Below are 18,313 nucleotides of genomic sequence, written 5' to 3' on the forward strand. Positions count from 1 at the left end.
TTGTAATGGGATTTTACCTGTAAGAGCAGAAAAAAATTTATAAATCAACATTTGTTAATATCAAATTCTAACTTGATTTTGCTTGTTTGCTGTGAGTATTTAAAAATTATACACTGGCAACTTTGTTACCTATGCTACTAACTAATATTTTATTTTATAAAAGTTCACAATTATTTTTCAGTAGCAACTTTTTAGAAGCCAACAGCTGAGTGACAGTTCTATATTTTATTTTTATATAGGGTATTTCATAATTTCACTGGTATCACAGCTTTCCTCTTGCAGTACAACTTATGCTCAAAATCATCACCCAGATGTATTTTGCTATCTATATTTTGCAAAAGTGACAGTTAAATAGCAAATATTTATGAGGTAACCACTATGTGCCCAATATTATGCTAGGTGCTATGAAGGTACAAACTATATAAAATAGAGTCTACTCAGATATAGTCACCTTTGGAGTTTACAAGTAAGAGTTAAGTGAAAACATGCAAGCATTAAATATTTAGAGATGAAGATAATATACGAGAGTTGCCTTGCAAACTCTTGTTTGTTCTGCAAGACTTTGATTAGAATGTGCTCCTCTAGGAAGCATTCCTCTCAAACTCCCAAGTTAGGTTAAATATCTTTCTGGGTTTTTATAGTATCCCGGTTATGCCTTCATACCTTGTTTTATCCCAGTGTTAGAAACGGCTTGATGTTTTTACTTATTCTTCACTAACTGTAAGCTAGTCAGAGCAAGGAGCTTTACTTACTACTCATAATTCCTCTAGCTTCTCTTAACTCTGCATTTGAATTAAATGAAGTACAAATTTTAGAATATGCATAGGCGCATTAGAAATTCCACAAAGGGACAGTGCAGGTGTTTTTAAGATGGAGAAAACAAAAGCTTCATAGGAAGAATAGGATGTGAACTACACCTAGTTGGTGAGAGAAGAGAAGAAAATCATTAGTAATTTGTGCAAAAATAGCTTGAGGGAAAGGAAAGATGTGAGTGAGCATGGTGGGAGGAAGATAATGAGGAGGAGAGCATCTTAGAGGATAGGATGGAGAAGGTGGAGCCAGGTTATTAGTAGCCTCAGTGTCGCGTGGATTCATGTGAGGCCTTATAGGTCCCACACCCTGTAGGGGCCCTTACTAGGTTTTTCTCTTGAATACATGAGTGGTATAACAACTGTGTTTTGAAAATATTGATCTTATGGAAGTCTGGCCCCATGAATAGATTGAAAGAGGCAGAGAGTAGAGGAAATTCCACTAAGGAGGGTTCAGTCATATAGATCTCAGCAGGGACAGGGACCTGAACTTGGGATTGTGGCAATGGGAATAGAGCAAGGGAATAATAAGTACGTGGCTAAGAAGAAGGGCTCGGTGCCTGCATGACTGGAGATCAAAGAGAAGGAATCAAGCTGATTGCGTTTTGAGCCTAGGGAATCTGGATAAAGTCATTTTTTTCAGTGCAAGCCAGAAAAGCAGTCAACTTAAGTAAATGGATTTCAATTTGAGGCACACAAGCAAGGTAATACTGGAGTAACCAAGTAGAAATATTAGTTTGAGAACATGGGACTTGGAATTTGGTAAGATGATAGAAGTTGTCAGCATTCAGAGAAGAAAATGAAGTTCTGAAAAAGGAGGATGATTTCTAATAGCATGTGTGGTAAAAGGTTAGGACTGATCTCTGTTGGCCATTCCCTGAGAGAGAGACAGGAAGGAGCCAGTAAGTGAAACAAGAAAGTAATCAGCGAGGGAGAAGGGTTTAAAATGGAGGGTTTTAAGATGTTTTTAAGATGGAGAAAACAAAAGCACAATGTGGCACAGTGTGGGTTTTCTGATAGTAAAGGGGGAGACTTTACTGTGCATAGTGCCAGATGTTACTAAGAAGTCAGGGAAGGTAAGCCCTTAAAAAAAATCATAGTTATTTAAAGAAATATTGTTTAAATTCCTATAGGACTTTGGATAACATGCAGAAGTAGTTCAGGTATCTTGTTTAGCATTAAGGAAGTGAGAGTGTGCTTGTGTTGTTAGCTTCATCTTGTCATATACCCAAATTTTGTGATACCTCAAAATGCAGAGACTGAAAATGTACATAAATGTACTTTAATGAGATTTCTCAAAGTGAGTTATTGTTTGGAGTTGGTTAACTCTGTATCATGTATTTTGATCCTCTTTAATGTTGGCTAAATGTTTGTTAAAGAAAAGTAGTGGAAAGGAAGATATGTGAAAAACAATTAGATGTCACCTTCTTGTAAGTCACATTGACCTTATTCAATACCAAGTAATCATTAGACTTTTAATTTTACAGAACAACAAATTTGCCACGGGGAGGTTTGAGACCAATGGATCAACTATATAAACTGTACTAGCACTAGGTTTTTGCATGCTCTTCAGAGGAAATGCTTTTCCTTGTGTCTATGCATTAATCATTTACCTTTCCCAGAGTTTTGTAATGTTTAATTCCAGTGCTTCAGGGATTGTGTTTTTATGTGCAAATTTAATAGGTGGAGTTGGGGGTGTGGGCAGATATAGGACAGAATTAGAGAGAATGCTTCTGTTGGTTTTGTGGTGGCGGTTTTGTTGTCTGGTGTATAATCATAAAAGCTAAAGAACATTTGTGCTTTAAATCCTATGGATCACACAAAAAATCTAATGAGAAAAGCCCTATCTTTTGATTGCTAAGCTATAAATATGTTTATAAAAAGTATATTCTTAGTCTTCACCTTGTTTATTCTGTCATTAACAATTTTTATTTAGAACACACGCTGATTCTGCAAAATCCACCTCTTCTGAAACAGACTGCAATGATAACGTCCCTTCTCATAAAAATCCTGCTTCCTCCCAGAGCAAACATGGAATGAATGGCTTTTTTCAGCAGCAAATGATATACGACTCTCCACCTTCACGTGCCACATCTGCTTCAGTTGACTCCAGCCTTTATAACCTGCCCAGAAGTTATTCCCATGATGTTTTACCAAAGGTGTCTCCGTCAAGTACTGAAGCAGATGGAGAACTCTATGTTTTTAATACCCCATCTGGGACATCGAGTGTAGAGACTCAAATGAGGCATGTATCTATTAGTTATGACATTCCTCCAACACCTGGTAATACTTATCAGATTCCACGAACATTTCCAGAAGGAACCTTGGGACAGACATCAAAGCTAGACACTATTCCAGATATTCCTCCACCTCGGCCACCGAAACCACATCCAGCTCATGACCGATCTCCTGTGGAAACGTGTAGTATCCCACGCACCGCCTCAGACACTGACAATAGTTACTGTATCCCTACAGCAGGGATGCCGCCATCACGTAGTAATACCATTTCCACTGTGGATTTAAACAAATTGCGAAAAGGTCAGCTCTAGTTGACTTCTTCTCTATTAGAGGTTAATGACAGAAAATCGATTTTTCTGAATATTTGTTCTTTTAAGTGTAGTTAAATATACTATGCTACAAAATACAGTCCATTTTTTTTCAGCTCTACCGTTACCTGGAAGGGTATATGTGCATTCATGCTCTGCTGGAAGGAAAAGAGAGTTGGAGTTTCTCATCCCTGAAGAAGTATGGCCTTAGTAATGCCTTCCTGCCTCAGGAAGTGTACCCTTCTCTCTCCCACTTTCTATAATCCTGGGTGGACAGGCCCTCTGTTGGGACAGAAGCGCAGGAAATGGACCAGCCACAAAGCCTCTCAGAGTCATACCCTTTCCTGTATTTGTGTACCATTATGGCCGCTTCTAAGTCACATCTGTTGAGCCCTATTTCCTTCCTTCCTATATAAGCAGTTTTTGTGTTGTGTCTAACAGGTGATATTCTGTTCTAGTCAAGCCATTCTGCTTTCTCTTTGATTTTTACTTGTGTTTAAAGAGCTGAATCTTCTTTCCCCTTATCACTACTCACTTCACTAATTGTTAGTGAGTATACTTTCCTATACTGTCTCCTAGAGTCTGAACCAAAAGTTACAGACCTTGAGAGGAGAAGAGAAAATGAGTCTGGGTGATTCTCTGAGATTCTCAAAGTCCTAAAAATAGAAAGTTAAAGTTTTTAATGCACATATTCTAAATACTATGTGCTAAAATTTCTGTATTTTGTGGTAGACTTTTCCCCAGCTATCTCCAAGATAAATATTTAATGTATCCGTGATTACTACTTAAATCAGTACTTATTTCAGCATTCAATAACAATTTCTAACTCCTTTCTTGAAGTGACTGTGTAACCTGGTTATAAGTTAGTGAGATGTAAGTTAGGTCCAAGGTGGTGCAAACAATGAGAAAATAGAGGTGTTTCTCTTCATCTTTAGATAACCTATCTTATCCCAGACTTAGACATTCACTCACACTCAAAATTAGATATTGGTGTTGGTTAGCATATGAGTGAGTGTCTGCATTTTCTAGTGGTTTAATATGCCGATTCAAGATACAAGTCTATGAGCATCCTTTTTAAAATCTATGTGTGTGCATATGTGTCTGCATATGTATAATGAGAGAAAGAGAATAGGTCATCCCAATGACCCTGAGAGCTGGCAAAGATGGGAAGAAATGTTGATAGTTTGTTCTTTATTTTAGATGCTAGTTCTCAAGACTGCTATGATATTCCACGGACATTTCCAAGTGATAGATCTAGTTCACTTGAAGGCTTCCATAACCATTTTGTAAGTATAATTGACCTTGGCATTATCAAGTGTATTTCATTGTCTAAATCTTCATAATTAGTGCCATGGGACTAAGTGATATCATGAAATAAAAGTACGCTGAGATCCATATGAATGGATTTGACTTACAATTGTGTTTTCATGTGTGAGAAGAGTTTTTGTTTATTAAAATAAATATATATGTGTTTTAGAAAGTCAAAAATGTGTTGACAGTGGGAAGTGTTTCAAGTGAAGAACTGGATGAAAATTACGTCCCAATGAATCCCAATTCACCACCACGACAACATTCCAGCAGTTTTACAGAACCAATTCAGGAAGCCAATTATGTGCCAATGACTCCAGGAACATTTGATTTTTCCTCATTTGGAATGCAAGTTCCTCCTCCTGCTCATATGGGCTTCAGGTCCAGCCCAAAAACCCCTCCCAGAAGGCCAGTTCCTGTTGCAGACTGTGAACCACCCCCCGTGGATAGGAACCTCAAGCCAGACAGAAAAGGTAAGGAGAGCATGGCAAAGTAAAAGGCTTGGGGAGTGCCAAGTTAGATCTGTTTTTAACTGCCATTAAATCCAAAACAGAATTTGGACTAGAAATTCTGAAATATTTCATAGTTCCATAGCCATCAACTTATTTAAGCAAAGCAGTACTGCCATTTATAAATTAACAGTTTCTATATCACATGTTGATGTGAGGTGATATTTGTAAGTCTCCTATCTCTAGAGCAGAGGTTACAAGCTAAAATACTCACAAGGTGAGCGGACAACTGGGGAGAATTAGAAGAAACTGGACTGCCCTAGCCCCATCTAATGGGAGTAACTAATCTACTCGGCTACAATCCTTTGTTGACTTGTGAAGTGATGCACCTATTCAGGCAAATCTTCTGGTATTTCAGGAGAAGCCAGAGATTTCAGATTTTATATGTATTATCTCTCGATTTTTAAAGTTCTATCAACTAATTTAATTATTTTTAAGAAAATATTGCAGGCCAACCCAAACACTTCTGCAAGCTAGATAATGGCCTTCAGCTGCTATTTAGTAACCTCTTCTCTAGAGTATATAATATCAAATCAGACTTAAGATTATTAATGTATTTGACATAATTATTTAAGAACAGTGAGACTGTATAATCTTTCCATTCTGTTCCTATAACAACTTCTTAAGAATTACTTTGCCTTTGCTGGGGTAATAAATGCTTCTAGTCTATCATTTTTTTTTCATGCTGGCCTGCGTAAGTAACATTAAGTTCTAAGGTAACATAGTTTGTTAAGAAGTCTGTAAAGGAAACTGTTCAGCCAAATTGGGTAATATCTACCCAGGTTTTTAAAATTGGGGTTTAAGTGGTTAAAACACAGACAATTTGATTTGTTGCACTATGCTGTTAGTGTGGCTTAATCTTGACAACCATGTAAATTTGTGTAAATGTAAATGTGATGAATGATACAATATCTGGCTTACCTAAGGGTGTTTCAGCACATTTGAAAACTCTCGTGCTATATGTAGCTTTTTAAGACCGCATAATGTTTGTGTCAGTTTCTCCTTAACCTGGGCTTAGATCATTAATAGTAGTTCCAATTAAGTCCTGGTTGTGAGGAAAAGAGACTGAGGCTCAGAGTATCTTAAGAAAAAGGATTTGATTTTGTTTGTAAGCAAAGATAACCTCCTTGTTTCAATAGGAGGTTAACCTCCTTCAACAAAGAGGTTATCAGGAACTGAGGCAATTCCAGGGGACTGTTGCTGTGTCCTGCTCTCTCTGTGCATTTCTGTTTTACAGGAAATCTTTGCATCTGGTTTGTTCTCTTTCACATTCTTACCTTCTTTTCTGTTTTCTTTTCTGATTCTTTTCTGTTTCTTACTCTGTATCCCCTACTTAAATGGATTTTGCTTTCGAAGAGCTTTGGCCTCCAATGCTCCCCTTCTGTGGCCTCAATTCTGCCTCCTAGCTCCTTTTTATGTGCCCTTGCAGCTTCTGCATCAGCTTCTCATTGCCTTATTTATTATTTACTCACTTTAGATTGCTTAGAGATTATGTGATTGGTCTATGTGTGTCACACCCACGACGACCCAGTCTGCCCAGGCAGCAGGGCTGTGATTGTGATGTGGGTCTCAGAAAGGAAGTGAGCATCAGAGACTTTCTACTGGATAATGCTTCCTTTTGTTTTTCTTTTTCTTTTTGGCTCTAAATCTATTTTAGACACTACTGGTCATTTTCTTTGCATATAATTTGCAAAAATATGTTTGGACATGTATAGCTTTATAATTGGTTCACACAGATCACTGAAGGATTGAGATACAAGTGTCATGAACGCTTTGAAATATTGAAATATCTTTTTTAATGTTAAACTGGTGCTTTCCTTGTTTTCCAGTAACGAGTGCATGTTAGTGGCAGATCTCTACTTTTCAACTCCAAACCTAACAGTTTTATATTTTGAGGTCTCGCATAAATGTGGAGGGAGTAAGATTTGGGTGAGGGTGCAAAGCTCTTAAATCCTACCTCCCTTGCTCCTCTGCTGCTCTTTTCTCCCCTTGAGCTCTGTAGAACACAGTTTGAAAACTCCAGTATATTTCACAGTTGTGATTCCATGTGGTAAGCATAATATGAAATCAGGAAACATCCTTGTTTATAAGTTAGAAAAGACCTGAGATCATAATGATTAGCTTTTAGTATCCTCTAAGTCTGATATCACTCAAGTATCCCACATTATTATGATATACATTTTATGTATATATCACAATATATACTACATATCATGTATACTGCATATTTTATAATTATACATCCCTATGGATTTAGTGAAAGTACTATTATTCTAGTACACTGGAGACTAACCGCACTAGTTCTTTAACGTAAAGGAACTTAATAGAACAGAACAAAGTAGGTTCTTAGTTATTTCTGGAGATTGTGTTCATTCTTTTAAAATTTAACTGAACTGATCAGAGACTATCGTGAGTTCACTGGCCACATTATTTATTTGGCATATTGCTTAGATACAAAATGAACTAAAAAAGAGCACCCAGATTGAAATACCCATATAATTTTTGCTAGAATCAAGAATAGACTCAGCAAAACAGTAAAGAGGTTCCTAAAGTCATAGTATTCAAAAAAATTTGCTTTTCTTTAGTACTAGTCTACTTTTTAAATAGTTATGATACAGGAGAGGAGGCTTGAGAATGTATTTAACATTACAAGGCAAACTTTGTAAACTCACTTTACAAAATTATGACTTCATAAACTCACTTTACAAAGCTATAACTTCAAGAAAAACACATTTTAAAATCCAAATTCAGATCTCAAAGCATTTACCCACAAACACTTAAACGAAAATAATGTCTCATTTGGTCCTATAATTTTTCTCAGTATTCATAGCATCAGGTGAATCTATTTTAATTTCACATTTCATGACGTCAGATAAATGACTTAATCTATTATTTCAGTATCTCTTATGTAACCTATAATAAGCAAATCTAATTCTATCAAATATGGCTTGATTAGTTTCAGAGCTCCATATAACTAGTTCATTACCCTATATGTCTGGTTTTTGAGATTGTCTTTGGAAGGATCTATAAGAAACCGGTAACATTCTGGTCTTCTTTATATCCCCAATTATAGATGTCAGCTGCTGTAGTTTGCATACAGATGAACTTTTCAAATAGTTCTGAGTAATTGAAGCTGCAGAAATACATAGATGTTCTGAACACTTAAACATAATTATCTTAGACCCTTTGCCTATCACCCAATTCATAATAGTGATATTTTCATCACACTGTTTCTGTCACTGTAGTGTTTGTTTTGAGCTACATGTTGTCTGTATTAATAGAAGCGTATTTTACACATACTGTATTAAATATTGGGAAAGCAGATGAGTCACTGGAAATACAGGACAAATTATATTTTGACCTCTTCAATTGAAAATTTTATATTTCTGATGGAAAGGGGATTTTGTAAAGTTTGGGAAATTTATCTATCTGTTGTAACTTCTCTTTATGTCATGACATAAATCTACTATAGTTAATCGCTAAACTTATCTAAGGCCCCCATCTCTGTCTAGTCCCTGTCTAGCATGATGCAGCAGCTGTGTGAGCCCCACGTGGTGTCTTTGTGTTGTTATGTTTGGCCTTGTCCATTCACTCCTTTCTGCGACAGTCTGAACATTAATTGCTGTACTGACTTTTTTTTAAGCCAGTGCAAGGTTTTGTATGGTGTTTTTATACACCAGTTTGGTTAAAGTACCTTCAGGCTTAGATCCTAATACTGTGTGGGGAGCATACAGAAGACTAATCCTGAGAGCTTCCCTGGGTGACTCTTTCGGCACAGTGATGGATTTGCTCTAAACATTTTTTCAAGAGATCCTTTAAAGTTTCTGAATGTGATTAAAAATTAGCATGCACTTTTTAAAATTTTTATTCTTTTATATTGCAATTTTTATTTTAGTTTCAGGGGGGTGCATGTGCAGGTTTGTTACCTGTGTATATTATGTGATGCTGAGATTTAGGGTATGAATGATCCTGTCACTCAGGAACTGAACATAGCACCCAATTGTTAGTTTTTCAACCCTTTCCCCCTGCCTCCTTCCCCTCTCTAGTAGTACCCAGTGTCTGTTGTTGCCATCTTTATGTCCATGTTTAGCTCTCACTTATAAGTGAGAACATGTGATATTTGGTTTTCTGGTCCTGCATTTATTTGCTTAGTATAATGGCCTCCACCTGCATCCGTGTTGCTGCAAAGGACATGATTTCATTCTTTTTATGGCTGTGTAGTATTCCATGGTGTATATGTACCACATTTTCTTTATCCAGTCCACTGTTGATGGGCACCTAGGTTGATTCCATGTCTTTGCTATTGTAAACACTGCTGCAGTGAACATGCGAGTGCATGTGTCTTTTTGGTAGAAAGATTTGTATTCTTTTGGATGTATACCCAGTAATGAGATTGCTGGGTTTTATGGTAGTTCTGTTCTAGTTCTTTGAGAAGCCTCCAAACTGCCTTCCACAGTGGTTGAACTAATTTACATTCCCACCAACAGTAAGCATTCCCTTTTCTCCACAGCCTCCTGAGCATCTATTGTTTTTTGACTTTTTAGTAACAGCTGTTTTGACTAGTGTGAGATGGTATCTCATTGTAGTTTTGATTTGCATTTCTCTGATGATTAGTGATGGAGTGTTTTTTTAATATATTGGTTGGCCACTTGTATGTCTCATTTCTAGATTTGTCAGTTCATGTCTTTCATCCATATTTTAATGGGGTTACTTGTTTTTTGCTTGTTGAGTTTTTTGTAGATTCTGGATATTACCCCTTTGTCAGATGCATAGTTTGTGCATATTTTCTCCCATTCTGTAGGTTGTCTGGTTACTCTGTTGATAGTCTCTTTTGCTGTGCAAAAGCTCTTTAGTTTAATTAGGTCCCAATTGTCAGTTTCTGGTTTGTTGCAATTGCTTTTGAAGACTTGGTCATAATGTCTAGTTTCTTGAGGGTTTTTATCAGAAAGAGATGTTGGATTTTATCGAAAGCTTTTACTGTGTATATCGAGATGATCATATGTTTTTTGTTTTTAATTGTTTACATGGTGAATCACATTTATTGATTTGTATATGTTGAACCACTTTGCACCTTAGGAGTAAAGCCTTCTTGATCATTAACATGCTTTTTAAAAACTACATGTATACAATAATCAGTGTTTGGAGAATGTATGAGTAATACCAGTACATGTAACCAGATTTTGATAAACAGGTATTAAAGTTTAACTCTTAAGTCAAGCTTTGGGTTAGATTTGTTACCATTTAAAGGAAATAACTATGGAGTGCATTTTTACAGCATAGCCTTAACATGGGGTTTCTTTCTCTCAATATTCTCTTGACTTCAAAGTATAATTATCATTATTACATTTCTCTTTATACCATGAGACCATTAAAACGTATAACAGTTTTTCACTTCTCTGCCTTGATTACTTTCTGGAATTAACAAATGATAATGTGAATTACTTTTACTCTTTCTTGATTTTGGAGATGCTTACTGTGGAAGTAGGAGAATAATCTGCAAAACTTTTGGAAGAGTAAAAAATTTAGGCTTAAAAAAAGTTTAGGCTTTGTAAAGCCTGTAATAATACAGAAAATAGAATGTCTACTTTGTGTGGAATTTATGTAAGTAGTTACCTATTAGAATAATGCATTAATAGATCACATCTGTTTATTTGAAATATGACCTCGCATGACTGCCTTGACTGTATTTGAGATGACCGACTTGAAATACCCTTAGAATTTAGTTCTTCCCTTTTTCCATTTAAATGACAAGCAAAAATGACTGGGCACAGTGGCTCAGCCTGTAATCCCAGCCTTTTGGGAGACCAAGGTGGGCAGATCACCTGAGGTCGGGAGTTTGAGACCAGCCTGACCAACACTGGCGAAACCTGTCTCTAGTAAAAATACAAAAAAAAATATCCAGGTATGGTGGCACGTGCCTGTAATCCCAGCTACTCGGGAGGCTAAGGCATGAGAACTGTTTGAACCTAGGAGTTGGAGGTTGCAGTGAGCTGAGATCGTGCTACTGCACTCCAGCCTGGGCAACAGAGCAAGACTCCATCTCAAAAAAAAAAGAGACAAGCAAAAATGTCTTTTGTGTGTGTGTGAGATTGATCAGATTAAACACCACTAACTTTAAGAGAAAGCCAGTTCATTAACATTCATACAACACAGATTTAAGCACCTATCGGTTACAGGATATAAATTCTCCAAACAAGGAAAAGGTTGCTCCCCTGAAGAAGCTCACCATCTAGGAGAGGATGTGGAGAAGTAAACACATTATCATAATTACCGTGGAAGGGGCTGTGGTTGAAGTAAACTCTTGGCACTATTAGGGAAGCTCCCCTGAGGAAAGTCTGAGAGTGTGAGTGGCAATTAAATGATGCTAGGGGAGGGCAGCCTGGCAAAGTATCTTCTCGTTAGAATAAACAACATGCCCAGGTCCTTTAAAAAGAGGGGAGATGAGATAGGCCCAGAGTCGTGGGGAGGTAGGTGGGCGGGCAAAAAGGAGGGAGGAAAGTACCAAAGGAGGGACGAATGCCAGATGCCTTGCAGTTGCCTGATCCTGAAGGAGTTATAATTTATGGTAATGAGTTTGGACTTTATTCTGAGTGCACCATTAAAGAATTTTATGCAGGCACATAACATAATCAGGTTGGCCCTAGAAAGCTCATTCTGATTTAAGAATACAATAGAGAAAATAATTGTATTCTTTAATGTAAGATGTTATAAAAATCACTTTTCTTTCTCAGAGAGTGCTTTGCCCAGTTTTCCAAAATCCAGGGTTCTTGAAGCCTTTGTTAAGACAGGATCAGATAGGAAAGGCATAGCAAAAGTCCGCCTGTCTGGCAAACAGGAAAGGCATAGCAAAAGTCCCCCTGTCTGGCTCCCTCAACTTGGGGAACTTACAGTGATTTTTTGAAGTTTTGAGGCACTTGGAGTATAAGCGGAACTCATATAGCCATGCAGTGCGAGTTCATCACTTTCAGAGAAACAAAACAGGTAAATGAAGTGCTCATTTTTTAAAAAAGATATCAGACAAACAATTTTTTATTTTCTGGTGTGAATGTCTGACGCATGTCAGGGCCTTCATTTTAAAAGAGCACCCCGCTCTTTGCTGCTCGTTTCTTAGGGTTTCATGAAATGGTGGTGCTACATTAAGACTAGCTTTACATTTTGCCTTGACATCAGTGTTTGCACAGAAAGATTTTATGCAGTTTGCAAGGCTATTTTCTTTCTTTTTCTTTTAGAGACGGGTTCTCACTATGTTGCCCAAGCTGGTCTCAAACTCCTGGGCTCAAGTGATCCTCCTGCCTCAGCCTCCCACAGTGTTGGGATTACAGGCATGAGCCACTGTGCCTGGCCTGCAGTGCTGTTTTCTTTGGCATACTTGGGGATAATTCCTTAGAATTAAAATTGTTTCTTTTTTTTTTTTTTTGAAGGGCTTTAGCTTTTGAGGGTTTAAAAGTGTCCTCCTCCATTAGAATTCACATGATATAAGAGAGCAAAGCAAAGGGAGGGTATGAATCATACGCTGCATGCTCTTCTAGAATGGCATATATTTTCTAGTTAGTGTGTTTTCAGTTTTTTCTTTTAAAAACCATTAAAATAATTTACAGTGATGAGGTTACAGTATAGAGCAGTATATTAGAAAAATGTTAGACCAAGAATACAAAAAGCCAGAATTCATTTCTAGTAATACTATTAACAACCACTCCTTCCCATTAAATGATATTGGACAAATCCATTGACTTTTCTTCACATAAATTTTCTTATTTTAAAATGTAAAATTAGATCATCTCTAATCATACTCCCAATTAGGGAGCAGATCACATGATCAAGAGATTGACATTAACAACCCTCCTAAGAATTAAAGCACAGATAGAAATTTCCCCAGTTGTCAGTGCTCTTCACTAAATTATGTTGCACTCTTTGTTCAAACCAAGTCTAGCAAAAGCCAAGTTGTAGCTGCCTTGGACTTAAAGGTTCAGGTTCACAAGAGTTCTCTGTTTACTCTCAGAATTTGAGAATCACCAAAGTTGTTTTATTTTTGCCTTTGCTTTAATATTCTTATTTCTTATTATCTATTTTCATACTTTTCTTCAGCAATCAGTAAAACATTGGCCTATACAGGCAGTAAAGGAGGAGAAAAGGCTAAGACAGTCCTCCTTACACCTTGGACATTTTTTTTCCTTTCTCTCAAGTAATATAGGGCTATTCTTTGGGTATGATTTTCATGTCTGTCTGGAACATAAATGTCAAATTGAGTTTGGAAGCATAGAGAAATCAAGCTAACAAAACGCCTAAGTGACATAGTACAATTCAGTGCAACATTTCCACATTGTAGCTTCTGCCCTAAAATTAAGCTTTGCACAGAGTAGAAAATACATGTAAATTTTATAAATGCATTTTTAAAAATCTCTATATGATTATATCATATTGTTCTATTAAGAAAACCAAGGAATACCCTAGAAAAGGAGTATCCTTTTAGTACCCACCCCAGAAAAAAAGGTAATGGAGATGAGGAAGAACTTGAGTGAAAGGCTTACTGATTTCATGCATCTGATTTTGACTCATACGAGTCTCCTTGGAACATACGACATCTTTAAAAATTACTTAGTCCACATTATCTTCATCATTACAATCACTTACATTTTATATATGTTTTCACTGTTACCAAGAGGAAATTACTGGTCATGAAGGTAAACCCTTCAGAGAAATGTAACGATTTTACATCTCTAATGTTGGAAGTACTTAAAATTTAGTTGAGATAACTTACTGTATACAAAAGCAAAGCGATACAAATACTCTTCTAAGAGTAACTGTAGTAAAGACTGTAGGTTTGAAATAAGGATATGGGACTAAGAACATGAACCCTCTCTGTAGATGCACAGGATTTAAATTCTGGCTCTACCAGTCATCATCTGTGTGACTCTGGGCAAGTTAAGTTCTATAAGTCCCAACCAGCTTGGTAATACAATTATTAAAATCTCTTTTAAATTGTACGTTCCCGATGTGGTTGTTAAGAGGTGTTAGCATGTCTAATACCTAATAACTTCTCAATAAATGTTCATGATTGATAATTAAGTGTAATGGCATTTCTCTGGGCAGTCTTAGAGAATGTGTTCTAACTTGAGCTTTGTGTAGAAATTAAAGTCACTGATTGATAAAGCAGTGATGGATATTGATAGTGAAAGAATGTAGAAAAGGGCTGAAATTTTAAAGATGTACATGAGAAATAGAGAATGGTCTAGCCAGAGCAGAGCACAATTCAAGGGAAGAATGTGATGTAAACACATCCGTAGTTTATTCTTGTGGCATTTCCATATTCTCCATGACTTCTCCAAATAAGTTATATGTATTCTGTGTTCTTGTCTGTAAAATCATTGCTATCTTGAAATGTAATTCATTAAATAGAACACTCTAAAGTTGCTGGATACTATGTTGCACTTGTTGAAGTCAGAATAAAAATACACAGATGAATCTTTAACATTTTATTTGGGAAGCAAGACTGCAATTTGAGATACACAGACAAAGTGGTCTTTGTTATGTCTGAAGAACGAGGAGGAGGTTGGGAGTTTTATTAGAAAGAGAAATCTTACGTATTGTTTTAAAAGAAAGCTCACTGGCACTAGAGAATTTCTTGGGAGCTGGCGAGATCTGATTGGTGAATGATGGTGGTAGGTGAAACCAGTTTTAGAGTCATGGCAAGTCATATGCAGCAGCTGCTACATAAAACCGGTCTTAGGGTTGCAGCAGGCCGTTTCAGCACCAGGGGTTGTGGAAATGTTTTATTTTATTTATTTTATTTTTATTTTTTGAGACGGAGTCTCGCTCTGTCGCCCAGGCTGGAGTGCAGTGGCCGGAGCTCAGCTCACTGCAAGCTCCGCCTCCCAAGTTTACGCCATTCTCCTGCCTCAGCCTCCTGAGTAGCTGGGACTACAGGTGCCCACCACCTCGCCTGGCTAGTTTTTTTTTTTTTTTTTTTTTTTTTTGTATTTTTTAGTAGAGACGGAGTTTCACCGTGTTAGCCAGGATGGTGTCGATCTCCTGACCTCGTCATCCGCCCGTCTCGCTAATTCTTGGATCAGTTGCCCTGTGCCCTGAGTGCTTCCCGCCTCGCACCTCAACCCTAATTTAGTTGGCTACAACAAGAATGACCCAATTTGTATAATCAACTTTCACACACCTTTCTCACTTAATGGACCTTTAATGGCTGCTATCTTTCTTCTGTCCTTTTCAGTTTGAAAATCATTCTCCTAGCTAGAGAAGACTAAAGCAAGATAGGAGTTGAGTTTCTCTCGCCTTTTTTTTTTTTAAATCTATTATTATTAGTTTTTTTTTCCCAAACACGTTTGTTCTTGCCTTGTTTCTCTTCCTCTAGAAATAGATTTTAAAAGACCCTCCATGATATTTTTCATAGGCCGTGAGCATTCTGGATTATAGTCATCACACCAGCATTCACACAGGCTCGGGTAACTTTCTCATTGACCTTGACTCCCTGCTCCTTCCATTTCAGTCCTTCCCATTTTAAAAGCTCTTTTTGTTGTCATATTGGGAAATTATTAGCATTTTGAGACCAAATGCAGATGCTCAAAGGGGATGGACTACATAACTCTGAGAATTTGTACCTAAGGATCCAGGAAATGGTGTCATTACTAAGGGCATTGGAGGTGGAAAATGGCATTGGTTTGGAGGAGAAACGTGACCTGTCAGGCAGTTGGAAGGTAGAACTAGAGAAAAAGGTGAGAAACCATAACTTGGTAAGATTTAGCAGTCATGTGACCTTGATTATTTAACCACAAACATAGATAAGATACTGGGGGCACAAAGCTGAGAAACGCAAAGAGTGACCACTGGGAGATAACTATGGTGAAAAAAGTCAGGAGGGAGCTGCAGAGCTAATGAAAACAGATCCTTCAGAAAAGGAGGAGTGTGTCTCACACATTAGGTCAAGACCAGCAAACCAAAAGTAGTTCTAAGAGCATTTTGTAATTAAACTTGACATCACTGATGTGTCAACTCTCTGTGGCATTCACGTTGACATCCCCCCAAGCCACATCTGTAAATCCAGAGTAAATAGACATAAGTGTAGGAATGAGCACATTTCTTCTTTCCTCTGCTTGGGTTCCTTAGTTTGTGACTGTGTAGCACAGAGTCAGCCACAATGGAGAGTTCAAAACTGAACTCCAAGCAGCTCCAACATAGTATCCAGCTGAATTTCCTAAGATTCTCTGTATCCCTGAAGGTCTGGAAAGGTAAGACAATGTGGTATAGAACAGGAGTGCCACACTAGCAAGTGGCAGGCTAGAGGAAGTCTTAACTCTGCCTCCGGTTAAAGTGTAACCTGAACAAATCACTTAACCCCTTTCTTTGGGTGAATCTCATTCATAAAATGAAGAAACTAGATTTGTAAGGTTCTTTCACTCCAAAATAATCATATTATTTTAATACTAAGACTTACCCTCTGCCTCTGTTTCGTTTTGTTTTGTTTTAAGGGTAGCACACTATTTGGGGGAGTTTAAAAAGTCATCGTAGCCGGACGCGGTGGCTCACGCCTGTAATCACAGCACTTTGGGAGGCTGAGGCAGGCGGATCACGAGGTCAGGAGATCGAGACCATCCTGGCTGACACGGTGAAACCCCGTCTCTACTAAAAATACAAAAAATTAGCCAGACGAGGTGGCAGGTGCCTGTAGTCCCAGCTACTCAGGAGGCTTAAGGCAGGAGAATGGAGTGAACCCAGGAGGCGGAGCTTGCAATAAGCCGAGATCCAGATCGCACCACTGCACTCCAGCCTGGGAGACAGAGCAAGACTCCCTCTCAAAAAAAAAAAAGTTGTCATCTTCCTTTGCTTTAGAAAAGGGTCCTGCCGCTGTGGGCCCTGGGTTAGGGAGTTTTAGGGGTAGGGAGTGAATCTTGCCCAAAATTTTAGTATTTACCTTTTAAAATCAGGCTGCCTCATTTCTGAATAAACTGAATGTATTGTCTAACTTAGAAAATTGGTTAGGAAATTTTTATTTTTTATAACCTCTACAGAATTATATTTTAAGAAGCTTTGAGATTTCGGTAGGTAAGGTGCTAGATATCAGCATTTAACCAGCAAATTCTGATTCTGCCACCTAATAGATGTCAACTCAACTTTGTAAATTCCAAGAAAAAAGAAAATTTAGTGCCACTAATAATGGAGTAGCTTAAATCACTGATTCAAATGATATTGCAACTCTGGCATCCAGGCTTCTAATGGGAAAGATGCCTTTCATAGGCTTTTCAGCAGTGCTTTTATGTGGCAGACATTAAATGAAAGGAAGACGATGGTAACTGAATTTATGCTTTCATATACTTAATTAAACTGAAGCTAGGCAATCAGTATAACCAGAATCTAAACATCTAATTCTTGCAGATGAAACCATTGGGCAACCAGTTAGTATCCAGAGGAAAGAAATGTTGGTCTTTTATTGGTTTTAGATTAGTAAATATAGTAGTGGCCACTTGCTTCTCTAGAAGAGTCTTGGTTAGGAGGTGCAGGAAAAGATTAAGGTTTTAAAAACATCTCTACCAAATTAGAAAAGTAATATTACAAGGACATAGGCCTTCAGGCTTTCATATGAGACACCAGATTTCAAAGAAAAGAAAGATGTAATTGAGATCTGACTAGGGTATTCTACAAATTTTTTATTTGATCCAGTTTTCTAAGACATGTTAGAAGAAAAACTAACATGGCACATATTTTCCCTCTGTTCCCCCAAATGAAGATAACAACTAACCAGGCTGATTATCGCACTAAAATCCTACCATCTTTTATACCTCCTTGCTGCTTACATCGTTGCATGTAAATTCCTCTTTTCCGTTGTGCTGAGCATGAGCATGAATTTTATGTAGCAAGACTGAAATATTCTCCACAACAAACTTTTGTTCATGCTTTTAGATGTAACATTTTTGCAGAGGGCTCTGTTGCATTTTTTTACAGAATCCATTTTCCAATTAATAAATAACATTATATTAAGAGAGTCTTCTTTTTACCAATTAGGTCAAAGTCCTAAAATTTTAAGACTCAAACCCCATGGTTTAGAGCGAACTGATTCACAAACCATAGGTGACTTTGCTACAAGAAGAAAGGGTATGTACTTTAGCACCGCATGTGGTATGGGGCATTGGGAATT

General features: G+C 37.4%; 1 protein-coding gene across 3 annotated transcripts in view; it reads left to right on the forward strand.

Moving 5' to 3' along the window:
- The window catches only part of GAB1 (GRB2 associated binding protein 1), a 128,875-nt gene that overhangs the window by 98,035 nt on the left and 12,527 nt on the right, over positions 1-18,313 (forward strand). For 2 of the 3 annotated variants that reach the window (XM_025386180.1, XM_025386182.1), the window contains exons 4-6: positions 2,746-3,347; positions 4,556-4,641; positions 4,833-5,136. In XM_025386180.1, the coding sequence (XP_025241965.1) occupies positions 2,746-3,347; positions 4,556-4,641; positions 4,833-5,136 (992 nt within the window). Of the gene's footprint in view, positions 1-2,745; positions 3,348-4,555; positions 4,642-4,832; positions 5,137-18,180; positions 18,271-18,313 lie in introns of all 3 variants that reach the window. The other variant, XM_025386179.1, reaches the window with a different exon arrangement.

This window comes from Theropithecus gelada, chromosome 5, assembly GCF_003255815.1.
Source record: "Theropithecus gelada isolate Dixy chromosome 5, Tgel_1.0, whole genome shotgun sequence".
Lineage (NCBI taxonomy): Eukaryota > Metazoa > Chordata > Mammalia > Primates > Cercopithecidae > Theropithecus > Theropithecus gelada.